The sequence below is a fragment of the Ruditapes philippinarum genome, unplaced genomic scaffold, assembly GCF_026571515.1.
Source record: "Ruditapes philippinarum isolate M1 unplaced genomic scaffold, ASM2657151v2 ctg8426_1_1_1_1, whole genome shotgun sequence".
Lineage (NCBI taxonomy): Eukaryota > Metazoa > Mollusca > Bivalvia > Venerida > Veneridae > Ruditapes > Ruditapes philippinarum.
The window spans coordinates 1-17,862 of record NW_026861039.1 but is presented as its reverse complement, the minus strand read 5'-3'; the positions used below and the strand labels follow the sequence as shown (position 1 = coordinate 17,862).

Sequence of the window (17,862 nt, the reverse complement as noted above, 5' to 3'; positions counted from 1 at the left end):
TTCAAATATTTGCGACGTAAACTATAGTATTTGGGGCAAACTAGCAAAAAATGGAATTCATTTTCTATCACGTTTAAATTGCAATTCGTACATAGTCTGTTTTCTCGCGCTACGTTTTCGTATCGACCCGTTTCTATTGCTAGGTTATGGGATGACAATCTAAATTTTGTAAGTGATATTCGAAATTTGTTTATGTTAACTTTATTAAGATAGTCTTCAGTTTCGAGTGAGCGTTTATAGATGCTGTATGACGATAGTCTACTAGAATTTCTTATATTACTATACCATTCTTGCTTGTAAATGTCCAATATTCTAATTTTAACTTGTTGAAAATTGATTGTTATATGTCCTTGATTAATCTATATGTTCGACTTTCCTATATCATTTAAAATCTGTTTAATTTGGCATGCCCAGTTGTTACCACCATAAGAAAGACCGTTTTCTGCATCAAATTTTAAGACATTATACATACGTTTAAGCAGACAGTCATTTTGTAAACTGATTAATTATGTCCAATATTTTAACATTATAAATTTACGATGTATTCGCATTGGATGTCTACCGGTTTCGCCATAAAGACCATCCAAGTTTGTTGCTTTCTTAACGCATAAGACTTTTCTGAGAAATTTACAATGGATCGTTTCTATATTTTTTCCTTCTTGATATCCATAAACTTCAGCACCATAGTTTAAAACTGAGCCTACCATACTATCAAAAAGTTTAAATTTGTCTCCAATAGATAATTCTAATTGATTAAACACTGTAAATAAATTATGCAATGAAAACGAAGCATGTTGTGCTAATTTCTTTTGAGTTCTATTCCAATGTCAATTTTTAAATAAATTAATCCCAAGATATTTTAAAAAATTTACGTTTTCCAGAACTATGTCATTATATACGAAATTGTAACTTGTATGTCTGCCTTTTTCAAAAATCATAATTTTTGTTTTATTAGTATTAACTTTAAGTCCCAAAGTTTGACAATATACTTGTAAATCATTTAGCATAGATTGGAGTGCCATAGGCGTATGTGCAAATAAAACGGCGTCATCCGCGAAGAGCAGCAGAAATATTTTAGCGTCGTCGATTTTAAAAAGGTCTTCTATATTGGAATTTATATTTTCTACTATATCATTCACGAAGTATAAAAATAATAATGTGGAACTGGGGTCCCCTTGTTTTGCGCCAATATTTGAATCGAAAAAAGACGAGACTGTATTGTTATATCTAATAGCAGCTTTAACGGATGCGTACATACATCTTATAGCCGTTACAAATTTTGAACTTACATTTTCTGACAATAATTTCTGAAAAATAAATGTTCGATCCAATTTGTCAAAACATTTTTCGAAATCGAGAAAACAGCAATATAATTTTTTCTTTCTGATAATGACTTAACGATTATAGAGTGTAAAAGAAATATGCAATCCGTTGTGGATTTTCCATTCTGGAAACCATACTGATTGTCAATAATTTTACTATGTTTAACGGACCACTTCGTTAGACGATTAAGTAAAATTTAAGAATAATTTTTTTCAATTATATTAATGAGGGTTATGCCCCTGTAATTCTTAGGATCCTCAACATTTCCCCCTTTAAAAATTGGTACAATAATACCTGCTCCCCAATTATTGGGATATTCCCCATTTTCGAAAATTCTATTATAACTTGCTGATAAAAATGGTGAAATAATATCAAAAGAATGTTTATAGATCTCCGCAATAACAGAATCCGCCTCAGCGCTTTTATTATTATTTTGGGAAAAAACTGCCTCTTTTATTTCCGAGATTGATATAGCGCTATCTAAATCGTCATCTGTTATTAACATTGGATTCGTAACTTGATCTCTGTCATTCGTTTCCACGCTATATAAATTCTTAAAATGACTAAATAAATCAGAAATATTTAAATCATTAGCATGAACAGGATTTTTTGCGTATTGTTTCTTAACCCTTTTCCAGAATTTGCGCGGTTGCGACTTACTTAATTTCGTAAGCGTTTTAGCTTCGCCCAATTTATATATTTTTTTACTTTTTCTTATCGTTTGATTATACATATTTTTTGAACGTAAATATTGTTGTCTTAGGTTATCATTGGTTTTATCTTTTAAAAATAAGTTCCTAGTTCTCTTAAACTCTAATCTTGTATTATAGCAAATTGTATCAAACCACGGTTTTTTTCTAGACGTGCATTCGCGAGTTTTTACTACTAAATGTAATACTACTACACCACGAAAAGTATGCGCATTGTTTGTCACACACAATTACACTCGGTTCAAAGCTTTTATACCTTCAACACTTAAAGTGTTGGAATCAATGATTACGAAGGACCATAAAAATATAACAACATCTTTATTTATCACACATAAACAACAGCGCAGGAGTTTTATAAAGCAATGCTATCAAAAAGATATAAAACAAGAGGAACAACAATTTGGCGTGGCGTCATTTGCATTATATATAATTCTTACACGACCCACATTTTCCCTATTGAACATAAATCAAATCACTGTAGACGATCTATTTTTAGACATATGACGCACTCATTATATACATGTGACGTAACCACTAAAAATGAGACGCACTGAAAAAAGTAGGAAACAAATCAGGCGCAATTTAGCTTAATACCAGGTACGGAAGCATTTATTTGTTGATGTCGTGTTAGGATCGAAATGATATATCCAAATCGGAGATTTTATCGCTTGATAAAATCACTGTATGTCGTTCGGATGCTCATCATTATATCAACACATTATACAGTACAGACAATGCATATGATAATATAAGTTACGATCAAAATATCATAGATGAAGATCTAGACAAAGAAATAACTATGCCAGAAATGGAGAAAGCTAATTTTAGTCAAAATAATTCAAGTGCATAGTGGCAAAAATATATAAGTCGTCGTGCTAGTATTATAACGCCCTAAGTGCCATTATGTAACATTGCGGGAAATCGAGCTTAAAAATTTAGTTAACAGAAAATTGATACTGGACCATGTAATGATGGAAATCTTTGGAATTAATCCTTTATAGGTTCCATCATAACTTGCAAACAAAGTTTTTACAAGATATCTTTAGAGATATTTTCGTAAATCGGATATTTCATTTTGAGATAGAGCGTTTTGCTTATTTTTACTTGCCGGAAGCTTAGAATTATGTTGCACCTGGAGATAGGGCGTTTTTAACCTGCCAAGGATAATATGAACTAGGATATAGGATATTTTAAAACTAATAAATATGTTCAATTTTAATGAAAACAAATAGGATTATTATGGTTTTTGTATATTCTGGCCAATAACTATATTTTTTATCTTTCAGATACACGTTTTGATATAACTTGTGACAAAGAAATAAATTTGAATAAATTATTTCACCTGTAGGCATCAGTTACATGCATGTTTTGAAATAGATTGCAATAAACTACTTGTATTTTACCTGCAATGTGAATTTTTACAAAACTGAAAAAAAGGATTTCAACACAATCACTTTAAATATTTATCATACAACGATAAATATAAGGCAATATTTTTCCAGTGTAAACAAATTCTGCAATGTTAACGAACAGAAACACTACACATAGTTACATACTAAAATGAATATAAAATCAACTCTCTGATGAAATAGAAATTTTAACATGTTTATCTTCTTCTTTGTCTTGAATAAGTTCTAGATTTTATCTCTCGCTGTTAAAAAGACCAAAGTGTAAAAAATACCCTTGATAGAGTCACAATAAAAGTGCAACAACTCCTATCAAAAATAACATTATTATAGATTGGAAGATCATGTGAAAGTATTTCTAAGAATTGTGTTTAAACTTTTGTGCTATTCCCGCAAAATGATTTGCCAAAATGTAACAAGTACAAAACATTATTACCTCAACTGAAATGAAAGAATAACATAGTTAAACAGTGGAAGAAATAACTTTACACTCTATAATGCTTAATGAATACTCAGTAATGGATTTGAAACCTAATCATTTTGTTAACCGTCATCATCAGAAACAATGCATTTTGCAAAAAACTTCTTTCAGCTGAAAACCTTTACTCATTTTGAAAACTATGAAAGGAACAATCAATGCAAGCGTTTACAATTAGCTCTTTAAACTATATGTGATTCTCTCTTTCTGCCAATAAGAATGAAAATAAACCAAAGTTTTAAAGAAACTTAATTGTTCACCTGATAAAAATTTGCAAGAGAAAATAAGATATACTAGTAATTGACAGTACATAGTGACAAAATCTAATCGCAGAATAATCGAAGTCGTTTAAATTTCTGCAATGTGAGACATTCAGTTTTTTCTTTTACATGTAAGTGAAACACTGACAAGTAAAAATTCCAATGGAAGAAATCACAAAATAAACACTAGTATATGCTCTGGCATCTTCATTCAATGAAACACACTCTAATCTCTGAAACAATTAAAGTATTTTATACTACAACAACAGTTGAGTATAAAGAATACAGTATATAAAAACAAGAAACTACAACTATCTCCGAAATTCAATCATCCAAATATATCTATAGTTCAAAAGTTCTATTTTATATAATTCATAACGACTTTCTTTCATGATACCTTATTAAATGTTTTTTGATAACTCAAATAGATGATTAAAAATGTTTCAGATAAGTACAATAGCCTGAAACAATACTGTCTTCTATTTATTGTCATGTTTTTGATAATATTAACACAAAATAAAGAAATTTCCCTTCAGAATTACAATACTCTATCTCCAAGAGTAGTGTATGTAACCACTTATATTTTAAAGGCGGCGACTATATATAATGGCATTATCTCTTTTAAAAGAATTAAAGGTTTTGCTTCGACTTACTGGTAATATTTCCTAATATTTCACGAAATATGATACTAAAAAACTAACTTACTTCTGACAGCCAGTTTAAACAAAGGCGTCAATGCTCTTTGACAAATAAAAATCTGTCCTCGTACACAAGCATTGTATGGCACATGTACATAGGGCAACATAATTAGTTCAACTATTATTTTCGAAAATGGTAAACGAAATGCATGCAATTATATAAAACAGGGTTACCTCATACTTAAAACGGGAACCACCTGGAGATAGAACTTTAAATTCTGAGTCCAGTGGTATATCATACTCAATTTTCATGAAAATGGAGATAGGTACTTATAATACTAGCACGACGAAGTACTGGTATCCAGAAATATCAAACTTTATGCTTAAGTTTTTAACAGAATCTTTTGACAGGGAAATACCCTCGGGAATGGGGACAAGACATCATAGCGCCGATACCGAAAAGTGGTAATGTAGAAGATCCTAAAAATTATCGTGGAATAACTTCGATAAATATCATAGAAAAAATTTATTCCCAAATTTTACTAAATCGTCAAACTATATGGTCTATAAAACATAATAAAATAACGGACCATCAGTATGGGTTCCAAAAGAAGAATAAATCAACAGTAGATTGCATTTTCATTTTACACTCAATTATAGTAAAAACCCTGTCATTGAAAAGGGAATTATATGTTAATTTGTAGATTCGACAAATTAGAACGTGCGTACATTTTTAATAAACTTTTACAAGAAAATGTAAGCTCAAAATTCGTAAATGTCATTAAAAGTAGGTATTGTAAAGTTAGCACCGCAATCCGATATAATAAACAAAAATCACACAATTTTGAATCAAATATTGGCGTAAAACAGGGAGACACGAGTTCAATTTTGATATTCTTATTTTCATAAACGATATTATAAATAATATCAATGTTAATTTTTAAGGAATAATCAACTTTGATGACTTAACATTACCCATGCTACTTTTGCAGACGAAAATTCTTATTTGCCCATACACCGAAAACACTACAATCTATGTTAAATAACCTGGGTAAATACTGTAACACATGGAATCTTAACGTAAATACAATAAAAACAAAAAAGTATGTTTTTCGAACAGGGTTAACACATTTCATATAACTTTACTTTTAATGAACAAAAATTAGAAATTGTAAACTTATTCATATATCTTGGAATTAATCTTTTAAAAAAAGGAAGTTGGTACCGAACAAAGAAAAACATTTCTCAACATTCAATGTTTGCTTTACATAACCTCTTTACCGTATATTATCAACTTGAACTTAAAACAATTGATACATGCAAATTATTTGATAGCTTAGTAGGATCTATACTTAACTATGGTGTAGAGATATTTGGATACAATGAATGGAAAAATATTGAGTTAGTACACTGTAAATTCCTTTGAAAAGTTCTATGTTTTCAAGTCAACGAACTTTGCTGGAATGTACGGAGAAATCGGAAAATATCCGATGGCGATACATAGAAAAATTATAATTATTAGACATTGGATGAAAATCTTGAAACTTATTGATGATACCATTGTAAAAATGGCATGTAATTAACTTAAAAAAGATACAGATAATGGGATAACATACAATGGTAAAAACTGGTCAGGTTAAATATATATGATAACATAAGTATGTCAAATATATAGGTTTATCAGGATATAAGTGATATACCTTAATGTTATCTAAAATAATGCACAAAGAATATCACTTACTAGGTTTAGATTATCAGCATATAATTTAGCGATAGAGACTGGAAGGCATAATAATACTCCAAGGAAAGAAAGAGAATGTTAAAATTGTTCTATGAATCAAATCAAAGATGGTTACCATCTCATGTTAGTATGCCCGAAATTCTATGATCTACTTAAAAACATATTTTAACCACATTACTGCAGGTGGCCAACACTACAAAAATTCGAATAATTTGAATATCTTAACTGGTGCATTCTTACCCTGTTAATAATTAATTAAAGGATATTCATGTAAGATTAAATGTAATATTTATCCAATTATTAATATTATGGATTTTAATTGAATATATTAAAAAAAACAACAGTTTATGGTATTAATAATGTTGCTACCAGAAACTCTATTACTCGTTTTAGACGAAGTTTGCATAAACTGGAAATTTAATGAGAAAGATTAAGTAGGATTGATTGACAGAGTAGGTTTTGTAAGTCATGTAATCAAAATGCTATTGAATCTGAATACCATTTTTGCTATGTTTCATTGAATACGATTATTAAAGAAGAAAATATTTACGCAGATATACATAAATAATTATGTATCTTTTCAAGGTATCGAAATTGATAGATAATAATAATAATAATAATAATAAAATCTTTATTTATAGAAGGTAACATACAAAGTTTACAGTAACAAGTATATTTATTTTCAGTATAGCCTTCTGATTTAACAATAACCAAGATGTAGATCTATTCAAATATTTAAAATCTTTTGGTTTATATATAAAAAAAAAAAATATTATTTAATGTTAAGGTTAGATAAGTTTTATTCATTAATCCGACTGACACTCGTATTAATTATGGTAATTATAGATAAACTCGTAATGATTAAAAAGAAGAGGAAAAAATGATGATATCGACATTTACAACAATTAAAATATAAAGCGGTCAATTTTCATTATGTATCTAACTGTAAACTTAGAAAAGAAATTTTACAGTTGTTTTTTAAAGATTGTAAAGTCGAACATTGTATGATAGTCATAGGTAATTTATTCCAAACATCAATACTGATGTAAGAAAAGAATCCTTTAAATAATTTGTATGAGGTATACTTTTCAGTACTAGATCTTTATGAGCGATTGAGCGTAAATTATGTAATTCTTTGTGAGAGAAACTAAAAATTCCACTCATATATAACGGTGCCAGATTGTTTCAAGTTTTATACACCATAATTGCTGTGTGGTATTTCACTCTGAAATTGAATTTAAGCCATTTAAGTTAATTAAAAAGATCTAATGTTGGTGAACGTATCGGTCTATTAAGTATAATTTTTGCAGCTCTTTTTAGTATTTAAATTTACTTTATTGATGTATGAGTCGATGAAATGTAGAAAACATATTTGGTTCTTAACGGATAAAAAGTTAATTTGTATATTTCTTTATATTTGTTTTAATTGCATTAATTTAAAAGAATGAGTGTATGTATATCTTTATATCTATATTAAACGTATTTGCCATATATAACATATGAGTGAAAATCGCCAAAAAAATAAAATTAATTCATGTAATTGATTTGCCAAATAACTTAAAACTAAATGATATAACGATAAAACTATACACAATAGAACAATGAACGTATAAAATAAATATTCATCAGGACAAATAATCATTATTATAGTAAGTAAAGAATAATATATATAAATATGTATATTATATACAACGGCTATAAGAATATACTAAGAGATTTATTGCGGTAAGTGACATACTTTTCTGATTCAATCTTACTTAAAACTTTAATTAAATATTCAAATTAAGTCCTCTTGATTAATAACAATAGTAGTACAGTCCCTGGTGACCTTTTGTGTGCAAAAAGGTCCATGGATAATTGTTATACCAAAGTAACTGTCTGAAGTTTACAAAAAAATGGGTAGACATGTCAAATCATGGAACGTTTTGAGAAATCCAAGATGGCCGCCAAATTATTGAAAAATGGCTAATACGCAATTTATGTGATAAAATTAATTCTTTTTTGGATTTATTTTTTTTTGGAACAATATGAAAAAGGGTCCTTTTTCTTTTTCTTATACATATACTCTTGTTTTCATAGAGAAATTTTGCTAAAAAGGCAGGAAAAAGTATCAAAAATCGACATGGGGCTGGCATTTTTCCTATCAGTCAAGGCATAGTGGTGAAAACTAATATTTTTACCATATTATAAAAAGACCTGATCAACAACTTACTAATTGTACCCTTATTTTTATTTTTAGTGTGTAAGAATGTGAGTTCTGACATTCCTAAAGTGGGTGGGGTAAACGAAAATTGAGTCCCAATTTCTAGTGAATTGATATATAACGATTATTAAGACTAAGAATAACCAACAAGATTACATTTTAAAATGTTCTTAAGTCTTTAATTTTTTAAAAGGTAGATTTTCATTCTATCAACAACATTAATTGGTTCTGTTGCCATGGCAACAAAAAGGTAAAATGAGAGAAACCCGGAAACGTATGAGGCTTTCAGTTTTATCATTTCAAGCATGTTGTAGAAGTTAATGTCATGATTATGCATTGCAGAATTCAGAGTTGGATACATTTGAAACATAAAAAAAAATCATTTCAAATTTCGCTACATTTACTTTCCATTAAGAAACACAAATTTGAATTAAAACATCGGCAACATTTTGCTGAACCGTTACTGTAACAATAAAAACGCTTAAAGTTTTAGAGGCAAAAGATAATAATGAAATCTACTTCTAGTTATATTCAAAAAAATAAAATTTATGCTTGATGTTTGGCCCGATTTGAGAAAAAAACTTTTCAACATTCTTCATTTATTGGTCATTAAATAATAATAATAATAAATAACAAATAAAGCAAAAAAAAAATCCCACAGATCAAATGTGATAAGAAGGAATAGACAATATGTCAATATGTTGTGATGAAGAACGTCTTCAATATTATATGCCATAGATGCATCTGGAAAACCTAAATGATTGTGTTCTCATCTCAATGCAATACAAGCCCAGCTGAAATATTTTAACAGTTGGAGAAACATGGATAAAATCACCATTTTGTTTTAGAATTTTGACACTTTCTTCTATTCTAAAAAAATATAGAGCAGCATAAATTATAAATCTTGTTACGCAAAACAAATAGGCCATATTCCACCGTTGCCTCAAAATTCTTTATAAATTATTTTGTGACCTACAGGTCAGACAACCTAATGCTTTGTTATACGGTCAGTATGTCTTAAATGATCATCAACAAACTCCGGACTGTTCATCAAATGGCATCTTGTCTTATTACCAAAAACAACCCCTTCATTTAAACACATTAAAATAGAGAAAAACAGAATCCCCAAAACGTTGTATAGAATCTCCATTGTTTTACCTATTGAAAATCGAATACAGTAGGGACAAACTCCAGTATACATTAAGAACAAGCTACAGAAGAATGTTCACAAAACTAAAACTTAAAAGTCTCAAATTAATATTACAATATAAGTAATTCCGATATGTAAACAATATGAGTTTTGTTACCGCAGTCTCACTTCGTTCATTAGAAATATGTGACTATTTAAGATGGCGGTCTGTTTCATGATATTATTATAAATCACGTTGAAAAGAATTTAAGAGTGTGTTTATATGCAAATAGTTTTACATAGTCATATCTAGATTTGTATAATTGTTGAAATTTCATTTAATGTCGAGTTTTCCTTTTTAATGTTTATAACTATGATATAAATTTGTTGATTTTAACGCATTTGAACATGTTATATATATCAGAAAGGCACTTAATAAATTTGGTGTAATGATAGATTTTGCTTTTGTTTTCGACCGTTTTTTAACAGTTATAAAAAAATATGTGTTTGTAAACCTTTGCGGGCGTTTTTTGTTCCACACACACAAAGAAGTATGTAAATTGTCGACACGTAGTAATAAACTATAACTGATATACAGGTAAGCATTCAAATAAAATCTCAAAGACATTGGTAATCATATCAACTGTTACAGTTTCGTTATTTTCTCATCATCTATAAATATAAATAAATCATGTGGAATAACCCGCGGCTGAACGTATCCAAAATTCATATTAGCTTTCTTTTTTAAATAAGTCATTATAAAAGTGCAGTCTTAAAACCATAATTTCAATGTAATTGGAGATGAGGAAAAACAGCATTTCTTAAATTGTCCGGTAGCATGTAATGCACATGAACACTAGTATGTTCCAAATTAAGATTAAGTTCAGGACGTATTTGAATTTGGAATCAGGATGAACATATGACTTTGATTTCTTTATTTTACAAATAATTTAACTGTTTTCTTTATTTGAATAATCCAAATTTCACTTTCTTTATAGACTTTGTAATTCTGATTTGCCTTAAAAGATGACCAACTTTATAGACTTTGTAATTCTGATTTGCCTTAAAAGATGACCAGAAGGTGTCAATATTATGAAATAATGCACGGAGGGAAACATATTAAGGTCTTCCTCAGTAAAGCAGGAAAGTCGCCACAAAGCCTTTAAAAGTGTTGATGTGACAGAAATTTTATTTTGTTGTTGTTTTTTGCACAAACCGGATTATTGTATATCTTAGTCACAGAAGTTAAAAATAGAACTGACAATGCGTAATGTTTTCAAATATTCCCAGAAATAAATAAAAAGATCTTGAGCTTTTATATGTATGGCTTTTTAAGATGGGACTAAACCAACATTGTTAATCGCCTTCCACGTAGCGGAAAGGGGATTATAGCAATGGACACCGTCTGTCAGTCCGTCCGTCCGTAACACTTTCGTGTCCGCTCCATAACTTTCAAACCCCTGAAATTTTTTTGAAATAACTTGGCACAAGTGATCACCATAATGAGACAATATGCAGAGCGCAATAATTGCGTTGCTATCCCCAAGGTCAAGGTCACACTTTAAGGTCAAATGTTAAAAGTCTTCATTCAATAATAAAAAAGTCTACATTTCGTGTCCGTCTATAACTTTTTTAACGCTGTTAAGTTTTGAAATAATTTGACACAACGGATCACCATTATGACACGACGTGCAGTGTGCAATAATTTGGTTGTTACACAAAAGGTCAAGGTCACACTTTAAGGTCAAATGTTAAAAAGCCTAGATTTCGTGTCCGCTCCAACATTTTAACCGCTGAAATTAAAAAAATATCTTGGCACAATTGATAACCAGTATAAGAACATGTGCAGAACGCAAACATTGGGTTGCTACACCAAAGGTCAAGGTCAAATGTATAAAAATCTACATTTCGTGTCCCCTCTATTACTTTTAAACCCATGAAATTTTGTTTAAATAGCTTGGCACAATTGATCACCATTATGAGACGATGTGCAGATCGCAATAATTGAATTGCTACCCAAAAGGTCAGGGTCACACTTACAGTTCATATGTTAGAAAGTCTGCATTTCGCATCAGTCTCTAACTTTTAAACCTCTGAAGTGTTTTAAGATAAATTGGCAGCAATGATCAACATTACGACACCATTGGCAGAGCACAATAAGCAAATCACAACCCTGAAGGTCAGGGTCACACTCAACGGTCCAATGTAAAAACTTTTTTTTTCATGTCCGCTATAACTTATTGACAATTCAAAGGTTTTAAAAATACTTAGCACAAATGATCCCCACCACGACACAATATACAGACCTCAACATCCAGGTCGCTGCAACCAATGTCAAGGTTATATGTTCTCCATAACTTTTTGACTTTATGGAAGATTTTAAATAACTTGGCACAAATAATCTAGACTATTTGCTTATGATATCCATGACACAACATCAAGGTCATGGTTGGTAAAAGGTCAAGAAGTACACATTCATGTTTCTTGCGAGCCCCGGAGTAAACTTTCTTTACACAGTGTAAATATAGGAAAAACATGAAAATATTCTTCTCCATAACTGCAGGACCTAGTATAGAATACTATTAAATTTGTTAAATCACGACCTTGTGGTCAAATTCATTTATGCCAGGGGTCACTTCAATTTAAATATAGGAAAAGCTAAAAAAAAATATAACTTCTCCCAAACCGATGCCTATAGCTAATTATTTCTGTTGTAGCCTTGTATAGACCAGTACAAAATTTATTCAAATGAAAATTTAACCCACCCCTAGGGTCAACTTATTTCATATGGAGACACATAGGAAAACTTTTTAAAATCATATTTTTTTCCAAAACCAAATGCCCAGATCTTAGATTTTGGGTTAAAAGCATTGTCAAAAAAAACGTAATTTATTTTTCAAATCTTGACAATCTGGTCAAAGTTGACCTTACCCAACGTAACATACAGATTTAGTGTGATTCAGAGACTTTCATTTTGTTACGATATTTACAGTCATTCTGTGATTTTTCATTTTGTAGTGTAGCATATTTGTTTTGTTATTTTCTCTATTTTCTCATCGATGAAATTCTAGGTAGTAAGAATGATACATGTATGTTGAATTTTGTATGGTCCAAAGTTGAACAAAATCTGTTCACAAATAACCAATTTATATAGAAAAATGTAAGTGTCGGGTTATTAATGCCTCTGAGTGTAAGTATGCATAGAGCTTAGATATTTTACATGTAGACTTTCTTTGTGAGCCTCTACAAAACTGGTATTAATTTTTAACCATGCCCGTTGTATCAATATATAATGCCCACCAAGGGGTCACTTAATTTATATAGACTTACACTATAGAAAAACAATTAAGTCTTATTGTGTGAAAAATACAATGCCCAGAGCTTTGATATTTTTGCATGTAACATGACCTTGTAAACCTCTGTAAAACTGATAGTAATCATACCCCTGGGGTCAATATTGGCCCGCCAGGGTCACTTGATTTATTTGGACTTATGTTTTACTGTGTGAAACAGCAAAGTCCAGAGGATAGATATTTGGCATGTAGCGTCAATTTGCAGTTTTCTATATGACCCTTAGGCCAAAATTGACCCTACTACGGGTATCATTTGTAGACTAATTCATAGGAAAACACATCTGACCTGTTTGTGACCAGAGCTTCTATATATGGCACAAAACATTGCCAAAAAAGACCTCTGTAAAAGTTTCATAAAGCATGCGTCATAAGGAAAATTATGATAAAACATTTTCCAGACAAGTTTTTTAATTGGAACTTTTCGCTAATAAAATATTAGTTTTGAATACTCTAACATATTTATATTCGGGCGTATATTGCCCTCACCTTTGCGATACTCTTGTTTTGTCATTTTTTATCTCTACTTGTTGTTTTGGAAGGTTGAGTGGGTGCTGCTCTCAAACATTAAATGAGCCGCATCATGACAAATCAACACAGTGCGTTTGCGACAAGCATGGATCCAGACCAGCCTGCGCATCCGCGAAGTCTGATCAGGATCCATGCTGTTCGCTTTCCGGTCCTCCACTTGCTATAAGGTTTGTAAGCGAACAGCATGGATCCTGATCAGACTGCTTACTTTTACTTTTACCGAATTTACCATTCAAAAGATATTTTTTATAGAGTGAGTATCATTGATTTTCGTATTAATGATTCTGTCACTTTCATGACTGAGCCAGACGAGCCCTTCCTAGAAATTGTGTCTAAACTATTTGCTTGAATCTGAAAACCAAAACAAACTAACTTGGTATACACTCGTCCTTCAGGGCACTGAGGATATTCGTGTCCGCAGTGACAACCGCTCTACCAGTGCTTTCAGTGTTTTGATAATATTTAACATGAACAAGCCACGTCATAATTCGAAGGCCTCCCCCTTTATCTATTATTCTCATCTGAGAATTGACCTAAAGGGTCAAGAGGTTCCAGCAATCTACGTCATGTGAAATGGTACGTTTCACCATGAAAAAAATGTTTAACAGCTTTTTTTCTTCGGCTGCATGCTAAAAATGTTATGCGACTTCTTTCGTATTGATTCTGAGAATGTACCGATCTTATAATGCTTTATCCGTTTAGCAAAATTAATGCGCATGCACCATTCGTTCTGAGGGAAATATACTTATTTATTTCTTAAATACAGATAAGTTTGTTGTCAAAAGCAGGGCTTTCAAAATATAAACAAATCTTTTTGCATTATATATAGCTTTATACACTTTTGAAATAAGAAATATGCATTCACATATTGTAAAAATTCACTTTTGAAGCAAGAGGTGAATGGTCTGAACGTGTGGACAACGTGTGTGTTTGTAGTAGGTGTAATAGCTGGGTCAGGATTTCTCACCTTACCTAAAGCAATTGAAGATTCTAGTAAGGCATTCCATAAGTTACATTGCATATATTAAAATATCTACTAGTTTTAAACCATTTGCATGCTGTTGTCTGCTGAAATGTGACTATGTCGTCTGCTTTATGTTAAAGGTTTAGCCAATTTTTTTTTCAAAAGGAATGTAGTTCAAAGGTTAAATAACACGTAGCCAGACCAAACCTCGAAGCAAGCTAAGGTTTACCAGTGATCATTCATACAAACTTTTATGACAGATTATAATAGCTTTCTTAACTGCATTCAAATTTACGAAGGTGTTTTACCAAATGTCGCCTAATGATTTTTTCCAGGGTTGATAGGCTTTCTTCTGGTCGTTTTGTGTTGTTTCGTTTCCGCGTATACAGGGGACATTTTAGGCAAGTGCTGGACTATTGTTAGGGACAGACATCCAGAATTTAGGAACGGAAAGGTTCGATATCCGTACCCTGCTATAGGCGAGGAAGCGTTCGGTAAATGGGGCAGGTATCACGTGATTAATTTTCTCATCGTACGGTTTATAATTTCACAATCATCCGTGATTATTTTTTTTTAGATACCAAATAATTTCTATTATATTTGAATAGCCGTATCTGTGAGTCTAATTGTTAAGGTTGCTCCCTGAAGCGTTTGTCGGTGTGGGTTTGAAACACCGTGGATGAGAGGAAGTTTTCCAGCCAACCTGAGAAAAGTCGGCGGTTCTACTAATATATAAATAGTCTGTTCAAGTGGGGGCACTCAAGTTACTTTTCCACCTGTATATAGCGCAAGAAGATCACCATATTATAACATTTACAGTATCGGACTTAGTTATTCCACTCTTGAATTAAACAATATAATTGATCAATACTATGATACAGAATCTGCCAATAAATAGTTTTATCATAAGATGTAAACGATACCTCTGACGTAATGGAATTGCTTTGGATTTTGGCGATAGTAGAATATTAAAGAATTATGTACATATATAACACGTGTCAAAGTCAAAAGTGTTTTCATTTTTCTTCCAGTGCCGTCATATCGTGCTCCATTAACTTTACAATGTTTGGCACAACCGTCGTTTACATTCTGCTCGCTGCCGGTAACATTGTTGAGCTTCTTCCAGCAGACAGCAAGTGGACTTGTTGTTATATTTCACTCATCATATGGGGTGTCATGACACCGTTTACCTGGCTAGGTACACCGAAGGATTTCTGGTAATTATCAAAATAGTTAAATACTGCCAAATTTAGTTACAAATGTATGAGAGGGGTATTTTAATTAGTGGCAACGACTGCGCGTTTTTATAAATAAGTCATACCTGTGAAAAATTATTACTAGAGTCCATCAAAAATATTTACCATTGACCTCTACATACTTTCAAGCCTTAGATTCCATTCCAAAAAAAAACAACCCCCCCCCCCAATTTTGAACTGTTCTTTGGGTAAACTTCCGACGGCAGTACGGGTTTCAAACCGGTGACCGCGAAGGCAAGATTTGATGTATTGATTTAATCAAAAGTTACAAGGAGAGAGGCCATGACTATAAGCGGGATGTAGCAAAACATAAATTCTCTACTCCTCTAAATAAGTTTATACCCAGGCTGACCGGTGCAGTTATTTGACCCTGCGCACCCCGGACCTTGGGTTTTTTGAAATGTAGTGATTAACTACAGCAGTGAGAACATGGTCGAGGTAAAATGCCCCTCTCAGGCACAGCGACACGGCCACTATTCCATCACGGTCAAAAATAAAGCGTACATAACTCTTTAAACGCTCCTGCTACGTTGAGCAATAACTGGGCGATTGCTGTTTTCACCTTCCCACATTTTGTTATTGAGTTTATTGTGGGGCTAAAAAAATAAAATTTAGCAAATGCGGGATCAAGCGGGCGTACCCTTAACTTTTCATGCAAGATGGAAAACACATATGACGCACTAAGGCCAAATATGTCACTCACCATATGTCTTGCATCTTCATCAACTATGGCTTTGACAGTGCTGATGTCTTTTTCAGAGGTAGGGAACATTGGCCGCCCACAGCGGGATCATCCTTGACATTAGTTCTACCTTTCTTAAACATTGACACCCACCTGGCAATTGTTCGATATGGAAGGGCTTTTCTTCACAAACTAAATCTGTATCCGTTCCGTTTTTATTTCTGACGAACATTTACCCAATAATCTACGAGTTTTGCAATAAGGTATTTGCTTCTCTCTCAAATCACAATGCAACTCAGCCATGTTTACCACCAGTATACCAAATCATATGTATTTATGGCCTGCTAAAATTTAATTACACGTGCAAATCGTGCGAAAATAGACTGTTGGTTAGAAAAATCAATAATCTTTCCAGCACTATATTATATTGAATTGCTGCCACTATTAAAATATACCACTCGTATGTAAAAACGAAAATGATGACTGAATTCATCAGAGGTCTTCTAAAAAAGACGTTAAAAGAATCATAGATCACATTTTAAGACATAGTAGATCTATATGTTTTGTATTTAAAACATTATGTAGCCTACGCCTAACAGTACAAATATCAATAAACAGCATATTCTCCAAAATGCTAATTCCCTTAGTTTTGCAGAATAAATACAGTAAAACGTCTATAAACCGAACCCTGCCTGGACCTAACAAAGTGACCGGTTTTCAGAGGATTGCAGTTTTCAGAGGTTTTATAGAGACATTCATGATTGATCATTAGGACGTTATTCTACATGGATTATGTTTAAATCACATGGATTTTATAATGATAGAAGATTACAAGAGTGAGTTTGTCTGTTTGATTGCATGTTATTGTTGATTTTGTGAAGTTGTGTTTTCACTCTAAACGCCCATCTTTACCGGTGTGCAAGTGTACTCAATCAGTTTGAGCTATACAGCCAATTCAAAAAGCGCACTATTGCAATATTCCAAACGTCTATATAGATGGATTTTTTTATTTCTTTTGAAAATATACTTGTTACAATATTTCTGTTAAAGGGGTATTGCTGCAGGCGCAACGCTGGCAACGACAACCGCCAGCTTTATATTGTTTGGAGTAGTGATAAACTATAGTAAAGAAATTGACGTCAGTGACGTAAAGCACACTCATGTTGACGTCATATCGTTCTTCACAGCTTA

At 31.7% G+C, this 17,862-nt stretch overlaps 1 protein-coding gene across 1 annotated transcript in view; it reads left to right on the top strand.

Annotated features, from left to right (window-relative positions):
* Positions 1 to 17,857, top strand: part of LOC132714325 (uncharacterized) — a gene marked incomplete at its 3' end in the record, with an annotated part of 34,479 nt that extends 16,622 nt beyond the window's left edge. The window contains exons 3-6 of the mRNA XM_060697167.1: positions 14,621 to 14,762; positions 15,069 to 15,240; positions 15,765 to 15,950; positions 17,722 to 17,857. Coding sequence (XP_060553150.1) covers positions 14,621 to 14,762; positions 15,069 to 15,240; positions 15,765 to 15,950; positions 17,722 to 17,857 — 636 coding nt within the window. The remainder of the gene's footprint in view (positions 1 to 14,620; positions 14,763 to 15,068; positions 15,241 to 15,764; positions 15,951 to 17,721) is intronic.
* Positions 17,858 to 17,862: the final 5 nt, after the last annotated feature.